Raw genomic sequence first — 22,051 nt, 5'->3', positions numbered from 1 at the left:
TGATCTGGATGAGTTATATTTTCCTGCCTTTTAGTTTCAACTTTTATGTATCCGTGTTTTAAGATTGGCTCTCATAAACAACACATAATTTTTTTTTTCAGGGGTTGGGGCAGGTCCTAGGAATTGAACTCAGGGGTGCCCTAGAACTGAGCTACATCTTATTTATCTATCTATCTATCTATTTATTTATTTATTTTAGACAAGGTCTTGCTAAGTTGCTTAGGGCTTGCTAAATTGCTTAGGCTGACCTCAAACTTGGGATTCTCCTCCTTCAGCCTCTGGAGTCACTGGGATTATAGCCATGTACCACCATGCCCAGCAGGTTTGTTTTGTTTTTTTTATAGGCTGACTCTTTGTCTTTTAACTGGAACGGTTAGTCTGTTTTCATTTAATATCACCACTGTTGTGTTTGGGTTTAAGTCTGCCTCCTTATTTTATGTTCTCTATATATTTGTCATGCCGCTCCTCCATTTTGTTTTAGCTTGCTTTCTTCTTTTGGTTTTTTAAAATCATTTTGTTTTTTGTGTTTTTACTTCTCCTGTTTTGGATGTTATATACTTTCTCTTCTTTAGTTACCCCAGAAATTTTAATTTAACCAAAGTTGATAGATTAAAGTTAGATGTGATATCCTTACTGTTTGGGGGGACTGTGCGGGGATCTTAGAAACTTGAATTTCATTTATCCCCTTCATACCTAATAGTAGACTAGTTGCAAATACAATGTATCAGCTTTGATTAGAGTCGTTTAGGGACCTACAAAGGAAAAAGGAAAGAGAAGAAAGAATTTACTTGAGAACTAGGTATTTGCGGGAACTGGTTGCACGTGATCAGCTTAGACTATCTGAACTTTAAAAAGAAAATCTCTCCCTCTTAATCCCTCAACCTTGCTTGTCTAAATTTGGCCACATTCCTCAGATGATCTATCCTGAGTTGCCCCCATTCCTGGCAAGGGGGATGGATATTCCAATTGTCTGTTTTGGGTCAGGTATCATCTTGTGTAGTAGAGGACTGAGGCACAGCCAGTGACAGCTCCATTAGGACTACATGGACTGGGAGCAGAGTTCCTCTAAGAAAAATAAAGTGTGCTGGACAGAAAAAAGTTATACCTACCACATCTACTACACTGAGTAATGAATGGCTGGGAAGTGACAGAAGGAAGAGGGTTAGAGGTTACAATTGGAATGAACTCAATCTGTATAAGAAAAAAGGGGAAGAGGTCACTGACAGGGAAGGAAGGAGACAGGAGGAGTCTGGTCTGATAGTTCCTTTGACCACCAGCCACTGAGCACAGGTGGGACATCTTGGTTGTCTGTAGCAGCAGAGGTGAGGGAGGGCTGGTGTAGGGCTGTCTGGCATGTGGATGTAGTCAACATGTCAGCTCTGGTGCTTACTGTTCTCACAGTTCTTTCCAAGTGAAACGTATACATTCATGACTCCTGTTCATATACGGGTAACCATGTTTTCTCCCATAAACTTGTGCTCCATCTCCACCCTCTAATCAAAACTTCCTGGACCAGAGATAGACATCAGAGGCACGGACAGCCCCAGTTCACAGGATCACCAGGGACCTGTGATGTGACCAGTGGGGAAAAAGAGATGCATGCTGTCTCTCAGAAATTTGAACTGGGGACTACTGACAGACAAGTTGAAATGGTAGAGAGATAGTGAGATAGAGAAGGGGCCTTTGAGGAGTCCTTGCAAGATGATGGTGATGAGGTGGAGAAAAGTTTGTGTTGAGTCCAGGTAAAGAGACTGGAGCAGGCCCAGGCAGAGTGGCTGAGGTATGAGATGAGTAAAGCCCCATGGACTTGAGCTACTGAGGGTCTTGGAGCTGCTGTGGATCCAGACTTTTCATTTTGACTCTGAGAGACTTAGCCCTCCCAGGGTCCTTTTCTTCCATTTCCATAAGCTCCTATAATCCTTAGTAGACCACAAACACCCTTATAATAAGCGCTACCTTATTTGCACTTTCAGTAAAAAGACTGCCTAGAACAGATGTTCAAAACTTGGGGGGCATTGCTCACCTGGGTTAATTTTTTTTTTGCTTCCAGTGCTGTTCCAATATCCTCTTCTGCAGAACATAACATCTTCTCTTTGCCGTTGGATGATTGGGAGCTATAAACCTTGTTGCCTTGGTTATAACAGTGGGGTCTGGACAACCATTGGCTGGCCAGGTAGTGAGCAGCTGCCTGTAGGCTAGCAGCGAGTGTAACTCTCTTTGGATCTCTTCGTTCCATACCTCACAATAGAAAACTCTGACTTAACTGATGGGTATAACTTATTTTTCCCCCTAAGGTGTAGATAGGATTGGCTTAAAATGTGATGCAGAGGGGCTGGGGTTGTGGCTCAAGAGGTAGAGTGCTCACCTAGCATGCATGAGGCATGGATTCGATCCTCAGCACCACATAAAAAAAATAAAGATATTGTGTCCACCTATAACAAAAACATAAATTTTTTTTAAAAATGTGATGCAGAAGCCAGGTATGGTGGTAGAGCCTGTAATCCTAGCAACTCGGGAGGCTGAGGCAAGAGGATCACAAGTTCAAAGCCAGTCTCAGCAACTTAGGCCCTAAGCAACTTAGTGAGACCCTGTCTCAAAATTTCAAAAAGGGCTGGGGATGTGGCTCAATGATTAAGCGCTTCTAGGTTCATTCTGTGGTAACACCCCCCATCCCAAAAATGTGATGTAGAGAGAGAAAGAGAAATGGATTTAGGGAAAGGAAGGAGTCATAGGAGAGAGGGAGTCCATCACCATTTGTTGTGTGTTTACTAAGCATCAGGCACAGTGTTAACTGCGTTCTAGCCATTCTTTCCTTTCATCCTCCTAACAACTCCCTAAGGTAGTATTACCCCCATTGTTATAGATGAGGAAGCAGAGATAGAGCTGGTCTGACTCCACTGAATGTGTAATGTCACAGTAAATTAGCCATCACTTGGTGTGGAATTGCCTCAAGCTGAGAGTGATTAAAGGGAAGTGGCTGGGAAACAGATTGTGGCTGGAGAGGAGCAGAAGATGGTGGGAATGGGACCCCAATCAGATAGATCCCTTCTCAGACCAGACTGCCTGGATATAGGCCAGAGGGAAGCAACCATAACGTATAGGTTGGTTTGGGTCCACTTGCCAGGTGGGGGTGCCCTGGACTCGTGGATTTTGGCTTGAGGTCCTAAATCTTGGGGCAAGGCTTCCTAACAGAGAACTGTCGGTCCAACTCAGACATTGTACAATACTCAAGTGCATGTTAATTGAAGGAAACGTCATTTCTTTTTGATGGTCTACTGGTGTACATATCTGGGATGGTGAGGCTAATAGGCCCTATACTATTGTTTCACAAATTAATGACCCCGGCACTGCAAGATAGGACCTGGGAGGTGGTGGAAAGGCTTTGGACTCCATTCCTGTTAGGAACCTACCTGTACTGCTTAGCAGCTCAGTAAAATTTGAGGTACTCCTGGAAGCTAGGGGTAAGACTACCCCTGCATTCTGAGTTGTTGGAAGTGCTCTTGAGAGTACCTGCCATTTAGTAAGCCCTTAAAACACCTTTTGCTGGCCCCTCAGGGTTGCCCATAGAATTTATGTGAGAATCAGGACTAAAACACAGTCTTAGGATTCCCTGCCCCATGCTTCTTCCTAGGAGAATCACGGTGAATAGGCAGTGAGCTGAAAGAGGGGAAGAAGGTCCTGTGGCTTCAAACCCCTCAGAAAACACCTCCCTTACATCAGAACACAGCATTCTGGGTAATGGCATCAAATGTCAAAGCTGAAAATAAGAAACAGCTGGTTATTTCACAGGGCGTAGAGAGCTGAGGTTTGAAGAAACAGTGAAAAGCCCAGCTGAAATGTTCATCACCTCCAAAGTTTTCAGTTTTGTCTCATTTCCAACAGTGTGTGTAGGTGGAGAAGTGCAGGGCTTTTGTGGTTCATATTTTACTCTCTAGTCCTTAAGAACAGTTTCAAACCCAAATCCACAAAAGTAGACAAATCTACTTTGATTTTAAGATTTTAAACCATTAATCTATTACAGTTGTTCAATTAATACAGTTTGTACTTACACTGGTACTTTGTATGCCTCACAATATTGAGTAACCCCTCCACCCACCTCCCAACACACACTTTTTGGTACTAAATAGAGTTCTGAGCTTCCCTAGATCATCCCCCATCCCCTTTTTTTTTTTTTTTTTAATTAAAACCTAAGCTCCCACCATTTTTGTACTGAGATTGCCAACTCTGATTTTTTTATTATTATAATAATCATGGTACAAGAACACAGAGTTCAGTCACCTACCCTCAAGATTAGCCAGTGAAGCAGAGGCAGAACCCAAACTAGAATGTGAAGCCCATTAAGCCCCTCCTGTCCAAGTCATTTAAGCAGGAGGGATAGAGCCTTTTGTACAGGCACTCAAGGCAGCTTCCATTGCCCACCCAATTAACTAGTAGCTCCCATACCCTTTGGAAGGGGTGTCTGTGTGAACCAACTGACCACTCTTTGTTTGCTTGTTCTTTTGTGGTGCTGGAGATTGAACCCAGGGCATTGTGCAAGCCCTCTACAAACTGAGCTATATCCCCAGCCCGCAAACTGACCATTTTTGCTATCACTACAGACTCCTGGAGCTGCAGCCAGACTGAACTAAGAACCGTGTCCTAAGCCTGGCTGGAGGCTCCCCACTCAGGTCTTTTGCTGATGCTGTCATCTCCTCTGCCTGCCCTTCATTCTCTGGATATCCTAGTCCTACCCATATCTCAGGGTCTAGCTCAGATGCCGACTCATCCGTGAAGCTTGGTTAAAAACAAAGACCTTGGATGAGCCTGGCTTCAATGGCTCCAATCCTCTCTTTCCAGTAGAGTGATTTGAGGAAAGGCCATTAAGTTCTCTCAGGCTTAGTTCCTTCATCTGTGAAATGAAACAATAACTACTTTCAATCAGTGCTTCTCAAGCTTATGGTGCATATGAGTTCCCTGGTGATCTTGTTAAAATGCCAGTGCTGACCTAGTAGGTGTGGGGTGGTGCCCAAGATTTGTAATTTCTAATAAATACCTAGATCATGGGAACACATTTTGAGTTGCATGGTTTTGAAGAGGTGTTGAGAGAATAAAATGAAATTATGTATGAAAGGCATTCAAGATGGTGCCTTTTAAACAGTGGTGCTTAGTCAATTGTGGCTGCTGCTGTTTTTGTTACATTCTATTATTATTGGCTGATTTCCCTGGCTGGAAGTCACATTTTTATTCCCCCGACCCCCGCCACCCCTAGGGGGTTGAACCAAGCGCTATGCATGCTAGGCAAGTGCTCTCCCATTGAGCTACATCCCCAGCTGTTTTTATTTATCTATTTGTACTGGAGATTGAACCCAGAGGCACTTAACCACTGAGTCACATCCCCAGCCCTTTTATTTTGAGATAGGGTCTCACTGTCTGAGACTGGCTTTGAACTTGGGATCACTAAATTTTTCTTTCTTTTTTTTGTGCGGTGGGGGAGGTTATCAGGAATTGAACCCAGGTGTGCTGAACCATTGAGACATATCCCCAGCCCTTTTTAATATTTATTTTGAGATAGGGTCTTGTTGAGTTGCTCAGAGCCTCACTATGTTGATGAAGCTAGCTTTGAACTTGCAATCCTCCTGCCTCAGCCTCCTCTGCTGCTGGGATTACAGGCGTGCTCCACTGCACCCATTGGGCTTTCCCTTTTCTTGTGGCACTAAGGGCTTTTCCCCTTGTACTGTGTTTCATTTTGTTTTTGTTATGCATTTTTGGGCGGGGGCGGGGTTGTCATTACTAGACTTGGGAGCAGGACCTTTGATCTGTTTCCCTATTGACCCCTCATGGTGCTTACAGTGTGGTCTTACATACAGCCAGTGTTGAATACACACTTGGGCTTTATTTACTGCCTCTCCTCCTGAGACTGGGGACACCAGATGGCCTGGAGCATGTGGATTCCTCCAGTTACAGGGGACGTTATGAGGGAGTCAGATAGACACCCTGAGCCCAAATCTTGGGAACGTAAGAAAATGGAAGTGTTTGGGGCCCACCACAGCACCTGCTCCCTACCTTCCCAGACAGTGTTTTTCCAGTTTCTTCTCAGGCAGCACACTCCAGGTGCGCAGGTCCTGGGGGATGTTCGTTACTCTTTAATTTCACACTGGAGGCCCCGATGGCAGGTAGGAAGGGCAAAACTTGAAGAGCACATTTTTAAAAAGTGTTACCTGGTTTTAGAAACCCTGTTGCTGAGTGGATCCCCATGGGTTGGTGTAAGACAGTAAATAAATGCCAAATGGAGCAACAGGCAGTGTGGCATTTGAGAAAGGAAATCCGCATCTGAGCTCACAGTGGGTCCTAAGGGGAGAATTATTGGCTTCATTCTAGATTCAGACCCCTGGAGTTAGGGACAGGGACTTATTTAGAGGAAGGCGAATCTGAAGGATAGAAACTAACCTGCTGGGTGTCCTCTTTCCCTGAGAGGCCTGCTGTAGCTCATTTGCTTCCTACTGCAGTGGGCTTCTTGGGCCCCCAAGAACCCTGAAGCCCCAGGAGTTTCTGTGTCAGATGCTGTCTTAGTCTGTTTTTTATTGCTATAACAAAATATTTGAGACCAGGTATTACAAAGAATACAGGTTCCGACAGGCATTGTGACCATGCCTGTAAGCCCAGCAACTTGGGAGGTTGAGGCAGGAGGACTTCAAGCTTGAGATGAGCCTGGGAAACTTAGACCCTGTCTGGCAGAGGAGTGGGGAAATTTGAAATCTGGGGATGTAACTCAGTGGTAGAGGACTCGTGGGTTCAGTCCCCAATATCATAAAATTCAAACATACAGGTTTATTTAGCTTATAGTTACAGAATGCAGGAAGTCTAAGAGCATACCTATAGTCCTACCTACTTGGGAGGCCAAGGCAGGAGGACGTACTGAGCCCAGGGATTTGAGGCCAGCTTGTATAGCAAGACCTGATCTTAAAAAAAAGAACAACCAAGAGCCTGCATTTGCATCTGCTGTGCCTCTGGTAAGGGCCTTCTTGCTGCATCATAATTTGGTGAAGGCATCACATGATGAGACCGCACTGTGCTAGCTTGGGTCTCTATTCCTTATTAAGCCACTAAGACCATCATAGGGCCCTACTTTCATGACCTCATCTAATTGTGATTACTTCCCAAGGCCCAACCTCCAAATATCATTAAAATGACTTTGGAGATTAAATTTCCAACACCTGAATTCCCAGGGACACACTCAAATCATAGCAGGTACCCTTGCCCAGAATTTCTTTGTTATTATTGTTATTATTAGAGCTTTATGGTTATACATAGTATTAGGGTTCATCCCCACAAATTCATACATGCATGGAAATTGATTTCACTTCATGATCTCCCCCTTTTCCCTTCTGTCCTCCCCCCCTCTCCCATTCTCCTTCCTTTACTAAACTTCCTTTTGCTCATCTGTTAATTTGTATTTGATGGGGATCTTTATGTTACCCTTCCCTCCCCCTTTCCTTTATTTTTATTCTAGCTTCCACATGTGAAAGAAAACATTCGACCTTTAAGTTTCTGGGTTTGGCTAATTTCACTTAGCATGATATTCTCCATTTACCAGCAAATACCATAATTTCATTCTTTTTTATGGCTGAGTAGAACTCCATTGTATGTATGTATGTGTATGTGTATGTGTGTGTGTATATATATATATACACACACACACACATATACATACATACACATACACACACCACTATTTCTTAATCCATTCACCTGTTGACGGGCATCTGGGTTGATTCCATCCATAATTTAGCTATTGTGAATTGTGTTGTTGTAAACATTGAGGGTTTGCCCAGAATTTCTGAGATACCTCCATGTCATCTTGAGGAAAGAAATTTATCATTTAACATTTGCAAAATTGTGAGTTTCTGCCTTTATTCTTCCATCTAACATACCTCTCCTGGATGGACTGCCTTAAAAGGTATCTCTGATCACCTCCTGAGAAATCGATAATAGAGTACCACCTCTGAGCCTGGCATTCAAGGTCTTTACCCACGTGAAATGAGTAAGAGGGGAGAACCTCAGTGTTCCAAGGGGACAGAACTGAGATCAACTGGGGAAGTAATTAAGAGCTAGACTCTGGCTCAGTTTGGGGAAGAATACTGAAGTCACTGTGGAATAGCCATAGAATGGGCCATCACAAGGTGTCCAGGGGCTTCATAATAGTGCCCTTTACAGTTCCATGTGCTCCATCAGTCAGGAATAATTAAGTTATGCTATAGTGCTATAGTAACAAATTGTCGAGTTGTTGTTTGTTTGTTCTCTTTCTCTCCTTCCCCCGCTCCTTCTCTCCCTCTCTCCTTCTCTCCCTCTCTCCCTCCCTGAAACTGGGGATTGAACCCAGGGGTGCTTTACCACTGAGGTACATCCCCAGACTTTTTTTTTTTTTTTTTTTTTTTTTAGACAGGGTCTCATGAAGTTGCTTAGAGCTTTCTAAAGTTGCTGGGGCTAGTGTTGAACTTGAGATATTTCTGCTTCAGCCTCCCAGATTGCACCTGGATACTACCCAAATTCTTAATGCCTTAACTCAAAATGAAGGTTTATTTTCCATACCCCAATCACTCAAGGATTCAGGTTACCTGGGTAGTCTTCATATATTGCCAGTTGCAGAACCAGAGCTGAATGAGAATAAGCTCTGGAGGATCTTAAATGCTGTAACCCAGAGGTAACACGTATCTCTTCTAAAAACCCATTTGCTAGCCAGGCTCAGTGGCGCATGCCTATAATCCTGGCGACTTGGGAGGTTGAGGCAGCCTTATCTCAAAACACAAAAAGGGCTGTGTATGTGAGTAAGTGGGTAAGTGTCCCAGGGTTCAATCAGTGGTAGGGCGGGTAGACATTAGCTAATTCTAGGCATATGGCCCTGCCCACCTTCAAGAGTAACAAGAGACCAAAATCTCATCAAGTGCCTGGAGGAAAAACTGGAAATAATCAAAAGGCATCAGTTACCAACAGATGGGCATTAGGTCACCACCCTCCCCCCACCCAGCATGGGTGCTGGAGATGGACCCCAGGGCCTCACACACACTACAAGAGCTCTTTTAATCATCACAATAAGCCTTTGGGGTGGTATCAAAATCCTCAATTTATGTAAGAAAACTGAGGCCCAGAGTGGTTAATGGACTTGCTCAAGTTCACTTCCAACTTGATCCCAGGTCTTCTTTGAGATAACTGCTCTTTGCCTGACGCAGCAAAGGCCACATTACTGAAAGGGTTGAAGCTAAGGAGGAGAGCCATATATTAAGGATGCTGCATCGAGGTATGGATGGCGGGTGGCTAACACAATCTATAGACAGCTTGTTAAAAACACACATAATTGTTTCTACTCTAGAGATCAAAATTCTGGAGGCCTGAAGCGGTGCTAGGAACAAGCCCTGGGTGATTCATAGGTAGAAAGTCAAGAGCCATGATTAAAGATCTATTTCTATGGGAAGTCCTACCAAATCTGGCTCAAAGATTCTCTTTACTCTGGAGCTCTGTAAGCTGCAATAGTGCTTAATTCTTTCTGTCTCATGTTGATATTAGCTGTGTTGATTTGCTTATCACTTGATTTGCTTATCATTTTTTCTCATCCCAGTGTCCCCCCAACTCCTGAAGGGCCATGTGGGAAAACAAATAAACTGAGGAATGAAAAGGATTTTTATTCTTTAATTTCTTATGCACATTGAGACCTTAAGAATCTCTGTGTAGATGGCACTGGCCTATAATCCCAGCAGCTCAGGAGGCTCAGACAGGAGGATGGCGAATTCAAAGCCAGCAACAGCAAAGCACTAAGCAGCTCAGTGAGGTTGTGTCTCTAAATAAAATACAAAATAGAACTGGGGATGAAGCTCAATGGCTAAGTACCCCTGAGTTCAATCCCCAGTACCCCCCCCCAAAAAAAAAAGAATCTCTGTGTAGGCTGGGCATAGTGGCACACACCTATAATCTCATTGACTCAGGAGGCTGAGGCAGGAGAATTGCAACTTAGTGAGACCTTGTCTCAAAAAAATAAAAAGAACTGGGGTGTAGCTCCATGGAAATGTGTACCTGGTTCAACCTCCAGTAACAACAACAACAAAAGAATATGTGGAAATTTCTAGGTTGATGCAGCTATCTCATGGGGAGGGGGGTGATCCCCAAAGCTCTGTTTACATAGTAAATTATGTAAGACTAAGAAAACACTAATTATTCACCTAAAAATTGGAGGTAAAGACTTGATGGAAAGAAATTCATTTCTGCTTATTAAAAGCAGTGTTAATAAGTATGTACTTTTTGCTAGATATTAGATGCTGTATTGGATTTTTGCTGTATTCTAACTAAACTGTGGCCTAGGTTTTTGTTAATGGGCTGTTGAGTAACCGTGACAAACCCATCTGGGACCAAAATTGGCAGTGCTGGATGCTATGAGATGTAACATGGAGCACACAAGGGGTTGGCTGGGTGGAATATGTGATAGTAAACTAGGCTGAAGTTGGCAGGGAGGCAAGCTTCAGTGGCCAGCACGGTGATTGTAATGTAGGTAGTATTATCAAAAGTTCAGTCCTGTCCCCAGTGCCCATCTAATAATTAGGACAAGGTTTTGAGAAAAAGGGGAAAGAAGTTTTATTGCTTTGCTAGCAAAGGAGAAACACAGGATTTCTGTCCCAGAAGCTGTGATTTTGCCTGTCAGGGGAAATAGGGTTTTTAAAGAAGTGATTCAAAGGCTACATTTCAGGTGTGCCTTCTCAGGGGTCATAATTCACTTGTGGACTTGGGAGATAGCCATTTCTTAGAGTCGGCTGATTCTGTCCCTGAGGTTTGAATTACTTTACTCCTATTGGTGTAGTTTTTTCTCAAAAAAGATAATTCAGCCTAGGATGGGACAAAGGGTAATCTTGCTTCCCCCAAAATTGGGAAGAAGGAGAAGAAAAATGGGGGGTCAGTTTTTAAATAAGGCTCATAGGTAAGCAGAAACAATTTTGTCCAAAGCATGGATTGGACTCCTGTTTCATTAATAGTGATTTAAATCACATGCCTCCAAAGAATTGGAATATTAGCAGAGGTCCCAGGGAGAGGCCTGCATGAATAGACATGAAGCCTCTTACCTGGAAGGCTATGTAGATTAAGGTTAGCTTGTTCACTCTTTTGGTGGTGCTGGGGATTGAACCCAGGGCCTCATGCATGAGAGGCAAGCACTGTACCAACTGAGCTACATCCCCAGCCCAGCTCATTCACTCTTAAACACCTACCTGTCAGAGTTGTTCCTTGTAGAAGGAAAGAACTTCTTGGAAAGTACATAGTATATGGCACACCCTGGAAAAACAGTACCCAGTTATACTCAGAAGAACTAATCAGAAAGTAGGACGTGGGGTGGAGAACAAGAGGTCTAAGAAGAAGTAGGTCAGAGCTCTTATAATGATCAAAAGATATTCCTTCCAGATGCAGCAATTGGTCCTGTTTAAAATGAACTGGCCCTCAGGGATGAACTGTTTGGATAGTAGATGGTTTGCATACTTTCATATGGGAAATTATAAAAATGGGGATAATATAATTCTTCTAGTGATTTTAAATTGAGGTCAACAGTTAATAAAATATGTACTAGGTGAGCACTTTACCACCTCTGAGCCACAACCCCAGCCTGAGGTGTTTTTTTTTTTAAGAGGCTAGAGACATTCAAAAAGAAAAGTGTAAACTGTGTGGGGACATAGTGTGATGGGGGAGGGGACAGCATCTATTATATGGAAGGAGGAGACTGAATCTGAGCTAGTTAGCAGAAGTGGCCTGCGTGAAGGGTCGGGGCTAGATAGAAGAATTATAATATGTGAAGTCTTTGAATTCAGAGAACCAAGTACAGGTTACCAAGACTTATATGGAGATAGCAAAATAATATTTTTTATTACTTTGTAACTGAGGGGAGCCAAGAACATATGATCATCCCTCAGCATCTGTAGGAGATTGGTTCCAGAATACCACCCCCTGCCCCACAGCCACACAACCACAAATACCAAAATCTGCCAGTGTGCAGCAAGCCCCTCATGTAAAATGACATAGTATAGCTGGGTGCACACGCCTGTAATCCCAGTGGCTCCAAAGGCTGAGGCAGAAAGATTGTGAGTTCAAAGCCAGTCTCAGCAACTTAATGAGGCCCTAAGCAACTCAGTGAGACCCTGTCTCTAAATAAAATACAAAAAGGGGGTGGGGATGTTGCTCAGTGGTTAAGCATCCCTGGGTTCAAGAACCTGGTACCAAAAAAAAAAAAAAAAAAGACATAGTATTTGTATATAACCTATGCACATCCTCTCATATACTTTATTTTTTTTAAATTTATTCTAATTTGTTATACACAACGGCAGAACTCTCATACACTTTAAATCATCTCTGGATTACTTATATAATACCCAATACAATGTCAGTGCTATATACATAGAGTGCTATATAAATAGTTTTGTTAAATTGTACTGTTTAGGAAATTGACAAGAAAATGTCTGTACCTGTTCATTACAGATACAATTTTATTTTCAATAAGCAGTTGGTTGAATCCATGGATATGGAACTGTGGACTAGAGGGCCAGCTGCAGCTGGCAGGGAGGGGCTTATTGAGGCTGAATTGTATTTAACCCCCTCAGAGTGGCCCTGCTGTCAGAGCTCCTTCTTCATGCAAATAGCACTGTGATAAGAAAAGCAACATTTGAATTATAAAACAATTAGAGACAGAGCCCTGTAAAGCTTTCTGAAAGGTCTTGAGTAAAGTTGGGATGGATGTGGAATGCAAAAATGAGACCTTGTGAGGGAAATAGGTTATGTGAGAGTCAGACAAAAAGGTTATTTCAGCTTGCTGAGGGTGCTACTGGTTGGTTGGAGATAATGATAAATCATCACTTATTGGCATATTTGATTGAAAGAACCCACAGGCTGGAAAAACTCAAAACCCTGCTCTCAAAGGGCCTGGGACAGTGGCACAGGAGTTATCTCAGTGCCTTATAGCTAAGAATGCTCTTCTTGTCTTGAAGAGTTGGAACTGAGAAGGGAGTCAACTTTGGGTGTTGAATCTTCAGAAATAAGTACCCAGATCCTACCTGAAAGAAACTCACAGTCCTATGGAGGATACAGAAGTCCACCAAGTAGGCTTAGAAAAATGATCAGGCCAGTAGAAATAAGCAGGTCTGATACCCAGGTTGTGGTTCTGAAATATAACCTCCATTAAAAGAAACTAGGACAAAAATATATTGAATTGATTTTTGACAAGAGTACAAAAGCAATTCAATGGAGAAAGGCTAACCTTTTCAGCAAGTGGTGCTGGGACAGCTGGACATCATAGGCACACAAATAAATAAATACATAAATAAATTAACTTCAATCTGAACCTTATCTCCAAATAAAAAATGGATCATAGGCTTAGGTGTAAAATGTAAAAGTATAAAACTTTTAGGAAAAAACGAGAGAGAAAAATCTCCAGGATCTAGAACTAGGTAATGAGTTCTTAAACTTGACTTCAAAAGCATAATTCATAAAAGGAAAAAATCTCAAAAATGTGTTGGTGGTGTGGTGCAGGCCTTAGGATTGACAAAGAGATCAGGGAAACAGAATAATAGCCTAGAAATAGATCCACACTATTGATAGCTGCATAGGAAAAAAAATTTAGAAAATGAACCTCAATCACCCCCTCATACCATATCAAACATTAGTTCACAGTGGATCATAGAACAAAAGTAAAAGTTAAAAGCCACAAAGTTCATAAGAAAATATAGGAGACTGTATTTATGACCTAGTGATTACCAGAAGTTTTCCAGTCAAGAAAAAAATTAATAATCATGAAAGAAAAAATGGTAAAACTAGCTAGGCATGGTGGTGCAAACCTGTAATTCCTGTAACTCTGAAGGCTGGAGGATCACAAGTGTGAGGCCAGCCTGGGCAACTTATCGAGACCCTATCTCAAAATAAAATTTTAAAACGCTAGGGATGTAGCTCTGTGATAGAGTGCCCTGGTTTCAATCCCCAGTACCATCCATACACACACACACCCCAGAATGAAAGAAATGGTAAAACGAGAACTCACTCAGTTTACAAAGTTCTCATCAGAAGATTCCATTAAGGGCAAATCACAAACTGGGAGAAAATATTCACAGAACATAAATCTGGCAAAAGATATATAAGGACATCTTATAACTCAATAATAAAAATATTGCCTGATTTTAAAATAAGCCAGAGATTTGAATAGGCACTTCAAAAAGGAGATACATGGATGACTGCCTGAAAACATGCTCAACATCATTAGTCATGAGGGAAACAAATGAAAACCAAAACAGTATAGCATTACATACCAGAATGGTAACATTAAAAGACGGACAGCAACAGGTGGTGAAGTTGTAGAGGAACTGTGTTTCTTGGACATTCTTGGTGTGAAATGGTAGAGCCTCTTTGGGAGAAGGGCCCACTGATACCACTCCTAGGTATTTACTTAAAAGAAATTAAAACAGGTTCTCAAAAGCACTTTTTGGAACTATTCGTAGCAACGTTATTATAACAGTCAAACTGGAAACTGTTCAATCTTCCATCATAGGACAATTGATTTTTTTTTAAGAAAATGATATATTAACATATGCAGTAAAGTACAATTCCACAGTAAAAAGAAATAAACTATTGAGATATGCAACAGGAGATGAAACTCAGATTATACTGAATGTAAGAAGCCTTCCAAAAGTATATATACTCCATGATTTCCTTTATAGGAAATTCTAGAATAGACAAAACTAATGGTGGAAAATCAGAGCAATGATTTCCTCTTGGGGTTGGAATTAACCGAAAAGACTCCGGGAACTTCCTGGAATGTTCCCTTTTTTAATAGGGGTTTGGATTACACATGTGACTGCATTTGTCAAAATTCTACAAAAGCATACTGTGGAATGTCCATAATAAAGAATGTGGCATTCTAAAGAGATAAACTATTGATAAACAAAACAGCTTAGATGAATATCCAGGGACTTATGCTGAGTGTGTGTGGGGGAAACCAATCTCAAAAGATTGCATACTATATGAATTAATTTATATAATATTTTTTAAATGACCTGATTTCAGAAATGGAGGACAAATTAATGGTTGCCAGAGATTAGAGGAAGGGGAGGCAGCTGTCAGGTAGGTGTGATTATAAAAGGCCATTGTGAAGGATCCTGTGTGTCTTAGCGTGGTGGTGGATATACAAACCTACACAGTTAACAGTTGTACAGAATAAGCACAGAAACACATAACTAAAAATAAAACAGGAAATCTGAATAAAATTATCAGTGTCCTTATGCTGAGCATGATCTTATACTGTAGTTTTGTAAAATATTACCACTGAAGGAAATATGAGCAACATATGCAAGGGACCTCTATATTATTTCTTATAAATGGATGTAGATCTGCAATTATATCCATACTTAACAGCTTCTTAAAGAAACGACTGATACCATGTTTGGGCAGAAAATGTATAAAATAAGCCAGGAACATTTGGACGTACCAGAGAGCTAAGAAGCTATCAGAGATTCCTGGGTTGTGTCAAAGGGACTGCAGAACCAACGCGAAAGATGGCTCAAAGAGAGACAACCATAAATGTGCCTCCTGCTAAGAAGACGGCAGTACCACTTACTAGGCATCCTGGGGGTGGAATACAGGAGTAGAATCCAGCAAGTCTCTGGATCCAACGGCCAACATGCAGGAAATACTGATGTCAGGGGAAAAAGTTGAACTCTCCCATGAGTATGCGTGCAGTCGGGAAAAATCAGACTGTGGGAAACTGGCTAAAAGGGTTGGGTTCTTCAACAAATAAATTGTAAAGAAGCGACAGAGAGAATGGAACCTGTAGATTAAATCAGAATCAAAAGACCTATGAAGCTAAAACCCTAAGGACAAAACTAAAACTATGGTACATGGGAATGCATACTTGCAAGATAAAACCATAAAGAAGTACAAGGACATGATTAATTTAAGGATGTGAAAAACAGGACTTTAGAGACTATCTGAAGCAGGAAGAGAGAAAAAGGAGGGAGAAGAGAAGAAATCAAGAAGCTTTCCCTAGTTACTGACTTGAGCAGTCAGGTGGAAAAAGCTGGTGCCATTGACCATGATATAGAATACAGATGGATGGAGAGATTATAATATGAACTGTTTTAAAAACTGAGCCAGGCATGGTAGTGCATGCCTGTAATCCCAGTGACTTGGGAGACTAAGGCAAGAAGATCACAAGTTTAAGGACAGCCTCAACAATATTATTGAGGCTCTGTCTCCAAAAAAGAAAAAGAAGGGCTGGTATTGTGGCTCAGCGGTGGAGCGCTCGCCTAGCACGGGCAGGACCTGGGTTCGATCCTCAGCACCACATAAAAATAAAGGCATTGTGTTGTGTCCATCTACAGCTAAAAAATAAATATTTTTTAAAAAAAGAAAAGGAAAGGAAAAAACGGGCTGGGAACATAGCTCAATGGTTAAAGTATCCCCAGTACCAAAAAAATAAAACTGAGATGAAGTTCACATACAATGGATTGCACATTTTGAAACATACTATCAGTGAGGGTTTTTCAAACATATGCACCCATGTAACCAATATACCAATCAAGATATAAAACATTTCCTTCACTTCCAAAGTTGTCTTCAAGACCCTATGGCAAGCAATGTTCCGATTTTTATCACCATAGATTAGTTAGGTCTGTTTTTAAACTTCACCTAAATGGAATTATAACATGAATACTTAGTCTTTTGTGAATGGCTTTTTTTTCGCTCCCAACGTGTTTTTGACCTCCATCCACATTATTGCCTGCATCGGTAGTTCATTCCTTTTTATCGCTGTATAGTATTCTGTCATGAATACATCACAATTTATTTATCCAGGATTATGTTGGTGAACATTTGGGTTGTTTCCAGTTTTTTGTTGTTTTATTATTATAACTGAAGCTGCTGTAAGCATTTTTGTATGGGATTTTTTTGGAAATACGTGCTTTAATTTTTATGTGTAAATATCTAGGAATGGAATTCCTTTAACTGTAGAAGAAAGTGCCAGTTTTCTGAATTGATGCTAGTAATTTATACTCCTACTAGTGATGGAGAGGTCTGTCTGGCTGCTTCACATCTTTGCTAGTTCAATGCTTTGGGTACTTTTAATTTTAGCCATTTCAGTGCATACAAAGTGGCATTTCATTATGGTTTTACAGTCTGAGCTCCCCAATCTAAAAATCCAAAATTTTGAATGCCAACATGATGCCACAAGTCGAAAATTCCGGAACACAAAACTTTGTTTCATGAATAAAATTACTTAAAATATTACATAAATTATTTTCAGATTCTAAGACATGAAACATAAATGAATCTAATGTTTAAACTTGGAGCCCATCTCCAAGATACTTCATTAGTTTATGCAAATATTCCAAAATCTGAACCATTTCTGGCCCCAAGCATTTTGGATAAGGGATGCTCAACCTACAATGAATACTATGATTTGAGCTTATGAATTTATTGGCTGCTTATTTTTCTTTTGTGAAACTTTTGTTCAGATCTTTTGCCTATTTTTTTTTTTTTAACATTTTGGTTACTGAGTGTGCGATTTCTTAGCATTCTGGATACAAGCCCTTTGTCCCGTATGTGTATTGCAAATATCTGCTCCCATTTTCTCTCTTGTCTTTTCTTGTTCTTAATTGTATTTTTTAATGAACAGAAAATTTAATTTTGATAGACTGGTTTATTAGTTTTTCTTTACCCGGGGGTTAAAAATTTTATTTTCCCATGTTTTCTTCTAGAAGTTTTACAAGCTTTAATGTTTAGGTCTACAACCCATCATGAGTTGGTTTTTGTATAGTCTGAGGTATGTGTCAAGGTTCATTTTTTCCCCATACAGATACCAAATTGTTATCTGTGAATATTGAGCTTTTTATTGAAAGGCTTTTCACCCTTGAATTACATTGACCCTTTTCCAACTCAGTTGACTGATACATGTGTGGCTCTACTTGGAACTCTGTTTTTCTAGGCCATATTCAAGTATATATTCTGGCTGTTGGGTTGAAGGTGTCTAGATTTTGTTCTCTTTTTTTCAAAGAGTGTTCATTCAGTTTCATTCTACAGATGGTAAAATCAATGGCAGAACCTTTTGATATGTCAGGCTGGCTTTTTTTTTCTAATAGTTTTTGTTGTTGTTTTGATGGGAGAAGGAGTAATTATATTTGTTGTCATTGTATCCATTTGTTGGTTGGTTTTGCACATTTGTTGGTTGGTTGGTTTGGCAGTGCTAAGGATTGAACTCAGGACCTCATCCATTCCAGGCAAGTGCTCTACCACTGAGCTACATCCCCAGCAGGCCTGCTTTTATTCTTCAGATTTGAATTAGAATATGGCCAATTCTTCCTGAGACTCCAAATGAATTCTCCACATTGTCTGGGCTAGAATTCCATTGTCTCCCAGCTCTGCATGACCTCTAAGGTTCACCTTTTGGTTCTCAACCCCATACCAGGCCTTCTCCACTAGGGCTCATGCAGTCTTGGCCTGCACATGTGCAGCCCGGCTGTGCTGCTCTCTCTGGTCTGGTACCTTGCCTTGCAAACACCAGTCTCTTCAGCAGCTCAGAACTCAAATCTGCCGCTCAATGAGACCACCACTCTGCTCAGCCTCCATCTCTCCCCACCACAGTAAGAAAGTGCCCCGGATGAAAAGGCCTTTGTGGCACTCACCTCCCACCTTCTCTTTTTCTCAAAAATCGTGGTCCTGAGCAGCTCATTGCCCAGTGCCTGAGTGTATATTCAGTTGCCTCATATATTTTATCCAGCTTTATAATTGTTTATGGCAGAGGGGGGACTCCAGTTCCAACTATTTTGTCATAACCTAACATGGAAGTCAGAGTTCAGTTTTGGACATAATGTTGATTTTTTCCCCTTGTATTTTATTTATTTATTTTTAATCTCTGGAATAGCCAAGTAGAAATGCCCAACAGGAAATTGTGCATTCCCCTAAGGAACTCAAAAGAGACATCTGGGGTTGGAAATTCAGATTTTGTAGTCATACATGTACAGTGGTAGTGGAAGCTAAGGAGATGGATATGATCACTCAGCTACAGAATTGATGCAGAAATGGATAAAAGAATGTTTTTCTCTTAAAATGACCAAGACAATACAGCTAAAGAAAGAAGTGAGGGACGGGAGATATCAGTATCACAGAACCACCATGAGTAAAGTGGCGTTTATCTAGGGGAATGGTCTTTCTCTATGAAGTGTAACAGTGCAGAGCCCAGCTTTTCTCCAGTGCTGCTGAGGACCTGGTAAAAAGTGACCATGACAGAGGAGCCTCCATGCCCAGGCTCTAGTACTAACCTGTAGAGTTCAAGCCACACCAGGCTTGAGGAAGCTGAGCATTTCTTCCAGATGTGATCACACGTTTGTGCTTCTAACCTTATTGGAATTAGAGACCTGATAAGTATGAGCACCATTTTCAGAAAACTGAGAGGAAAAGCAAGGCCCTGGGGAGGAAAGCCGTTTGACGGAAGGTCAGTCGTGGAGCCTGCCCTGTTCTAGTTCTTATTTCCAGTTGTCTAGAAACAGGCTAACAAGTTCTCTAGGTCATCTGTCTCCTCCACCCTTTTGGTTTTCAGATGGGCAAGTTGACACATAAGTTAGAGGGACCTCGGGTGTGGCTCAGAGATAGAGCACTTGCCTAGCATGTCAGGCCAAGTGTGATCCCTAGCACCACAAAGAAAATAAAAATAAACAAGAGGGCTCGAGGTACAAGAACAGAAATTCAATGAGGTCAGCTTTGCCAAAAGGAGAATCTATTATAAGAGCAAAGAGACCCGATGGCATTCAAAGGGCAAGGATAAAGCTGAGCTCTGGGGAGAGGACTGAGGCGAGGCCTGCTCCAGAGAAACTGGAATGCTTCTGCTCTTTTCTCGGCTTTTTTTCTGTGTCTCTGATTCATTCTTCTCTCATTATAGACCCACTTCTGCCTCCCATCTCAGGGAGAAATGATCACCAGCAACTATCTCTGAGTTTATTTGTATTTATTTAAATATTGTGTATTTATTACTTTTGGCAGAATTGGGGATTGAACCCAGGAGTGCTCTACCACTGAGCTAACCTCCAGCCCTGCCCATTTGTTTGTTTGTTTGTTGAGACAAGGTCTCACTGAGTTGCCAGAGCTGGCCTGGAACTCTCAATCCTTCTGCCTCCAGCCTCCTGAGTCTCTGGGATTACAAGTGTGCGCCACCAAGCTCAGCCTATTCCTGAGTTTATAGCTTAGGAAAGAAGGCATCCATTTCCCATCATTCAGGAAGGAAACTACCCTGATTTTAGAATAGCACCTCATATTCTCTTGGAAGTCTCGAAGAGCCATTTGGATCAATTGCAGCCAATCAGTTGCAGCTTAGGAGTTGGGGTATCGTTTTTCTGTACACACATCTTCAGGAAGCCTCTGTAACTGTGTGGTAAAAATCAGTAAGAGAGAAGGATATTTTCCAGAGTAAGCAAGGAGGCAGATGGCTGAGCAGCCAGTCTACTAAATGTTTAGGACATTAGGATTACATCAGTAACCAGTGACTGAGCCAGGACCAAAACCCACGCAGTCTTTCCAGGGGCTGCCCCACATGGAAAACAGTAGCAGTGATTTGATCTGGGAATGAGGAGAAACAGACAGATTCCATTCTTCTTCCTACTGGTAATGAAGAGATAGTAGTCTCTTCCCAGGGAACCTAAGGGATCCACACCCATAGGACCATCAGAGCCAAAGGTAGGTTCCCTCTCTATGAATCCAAACCCTTTCAGTTACAAGTCACAGAAACCCAAATCAAACTAGTTTTAGCATAAAGGGGATTTATGGAAGGCCACTGGAGCCCCTCACTAGATTGAAGGAAGAACCGTAGATGTGAGGGCATCTTTAGGAATCTGTACTCGGCACCTCCAGACACATACAAGTGTACTCATCTTTTTTTCATACTCATTTTCACTTTTCATCCTCCATCTCTATTCTTTTCTGCTTCGCTCTTGTTCCACAAGGTTTTCTCCATGGAGAGGGGTACCTAGCTGCCAGCAGTTCTGGAGTCATATCCTTAAAGTGTCTGACCAAAGAGAAAAGAGTCTTCCTTCTAACACTTGGTCAGAGAAGGATTCTGATCGCAGGAATGGGGTCCTTTGATTGGCTGGGCCTTGTTCACTCGCTCATCCCTAGGGAGATGGTGGGGTATGTTATGAAGGGGAAAGGTAAACAGGGTAGACAAAAGCCTCTTCTCTTTTGTGTCTTTCTCCAGGTGACCATGGAGGCTGGAGGCCTGCCCCTGGAGCTGTGGCGCATGATCTTAGCCTACTTACACCTTCCTGATCTGGGCCGCTGCAGCCTGGTGTGCAGGGCCTGGTATGAACTGATCCTCAGTCTTGACAGTACTCGCTGGCGGCAGCTGTGCCTAGGCTGTACGGAGTGCCGCCATCCCAACTGGCCCAACCAGCCTGATGTGGAGCCCGAGTCTTGGCGGGAGGCCTTCAAGCAGCATTACCTTGCCTCCAAGACATGGACCAAGAATGCCCTGGACTTGGAGTCCTCTGTCTGCTTTTCTCTATTCCGCAGGAGGAGGGAACGACGCACCCTAAGTGTCGGGCCAGGCCATGAGTTTGACAGTCTGGGCAGCGCCTTGGCCATGGCCAGCCTGTATGACCGAATTGTGCTGTTTCCAGGTGTGTACGAAGAGCAAGGTGAAATCATCCTGAAGGTGCCTGTGGAGATTGTAGGCCATGGCAAGTTGGGTGAGGTGGCCCTGCTAGCCAGCATTGATCAGCACTGCTCAACCACACGCCTGTGCAACCTCATCTTCATGCCAGCTTGGTTCTCACCCATCATGTATAAGGTGGGTGTCACATCCAGTAGATGCCATCCAGCCCTGAACCCAGGGGCATGGCCTCTTCTCAATTTTTGTTGGAATTGAGAGTTCAATAGCTATTCCTGTACACACAGTCCTCTGAGGTCTGAACCCATTGAGAAATGGGCACAGTTTTATCCCCATCAAAGCTGTATTAGAAAATGAGCCTTGGCTTTGGGGTCAAAACTGCTGTTCCCTTTCCAACTAGATTCTCTGGAGCTACAG

General features: G+C 42.1%; 1 protein-coding gene and 1 non-coding gene across 3 annotated transcripts in view; one reads left to right on the top strand and one right to left on the bottom strand.

The window, feature by feature from the left end:
- Positions 1-22,051, top strand: part of Fbxo10 (F-box protein 10) — a 51,987-nt gene that overhangs the window by 5,088 nt on the left and 24,848 nt on the right. For both annotated transcript variants that reach the window (XM_027931090.2, XM_071600758.1), the window contains exon 2: positions 21,224-21,814. In XM_027931090.2, the coding sequence (XP_027786891.1) occupies positions 21,230-21,814 (585 nt within the window). In that variant the 5' untranslated portion in view covers positions 21,224-21,229. The remainder of the gene's footprint in view (positions 1-21,223; positions 21,815-22,051) is intronic.
- On the bottom strand, positions 11,123-11,195 carry Trnae-cuc (transfer RNA glutamic acid (anticodon CUC)). Its single transcript has one exon. It is a non-coding gene; the product is annotated as a tRNA-Glu (tRNA).

Source organism: Marmota flaviventris, chromosome 13 (assembly GCF_047511675.1).
Source record: "Marmota flaviventris isolate mMarFla1 chromosome 13, mMarFla1.hap1, whole genome shotgun sequence".
NCBI lineage: Eukaryota > Metazoa > Chordata > Mammalia > Rodentia > Sciuridae > Marmota > Marmota flaviventris.
This window is presented reverse-complemented; position numbering and strand designations above follow the sequence as displayed.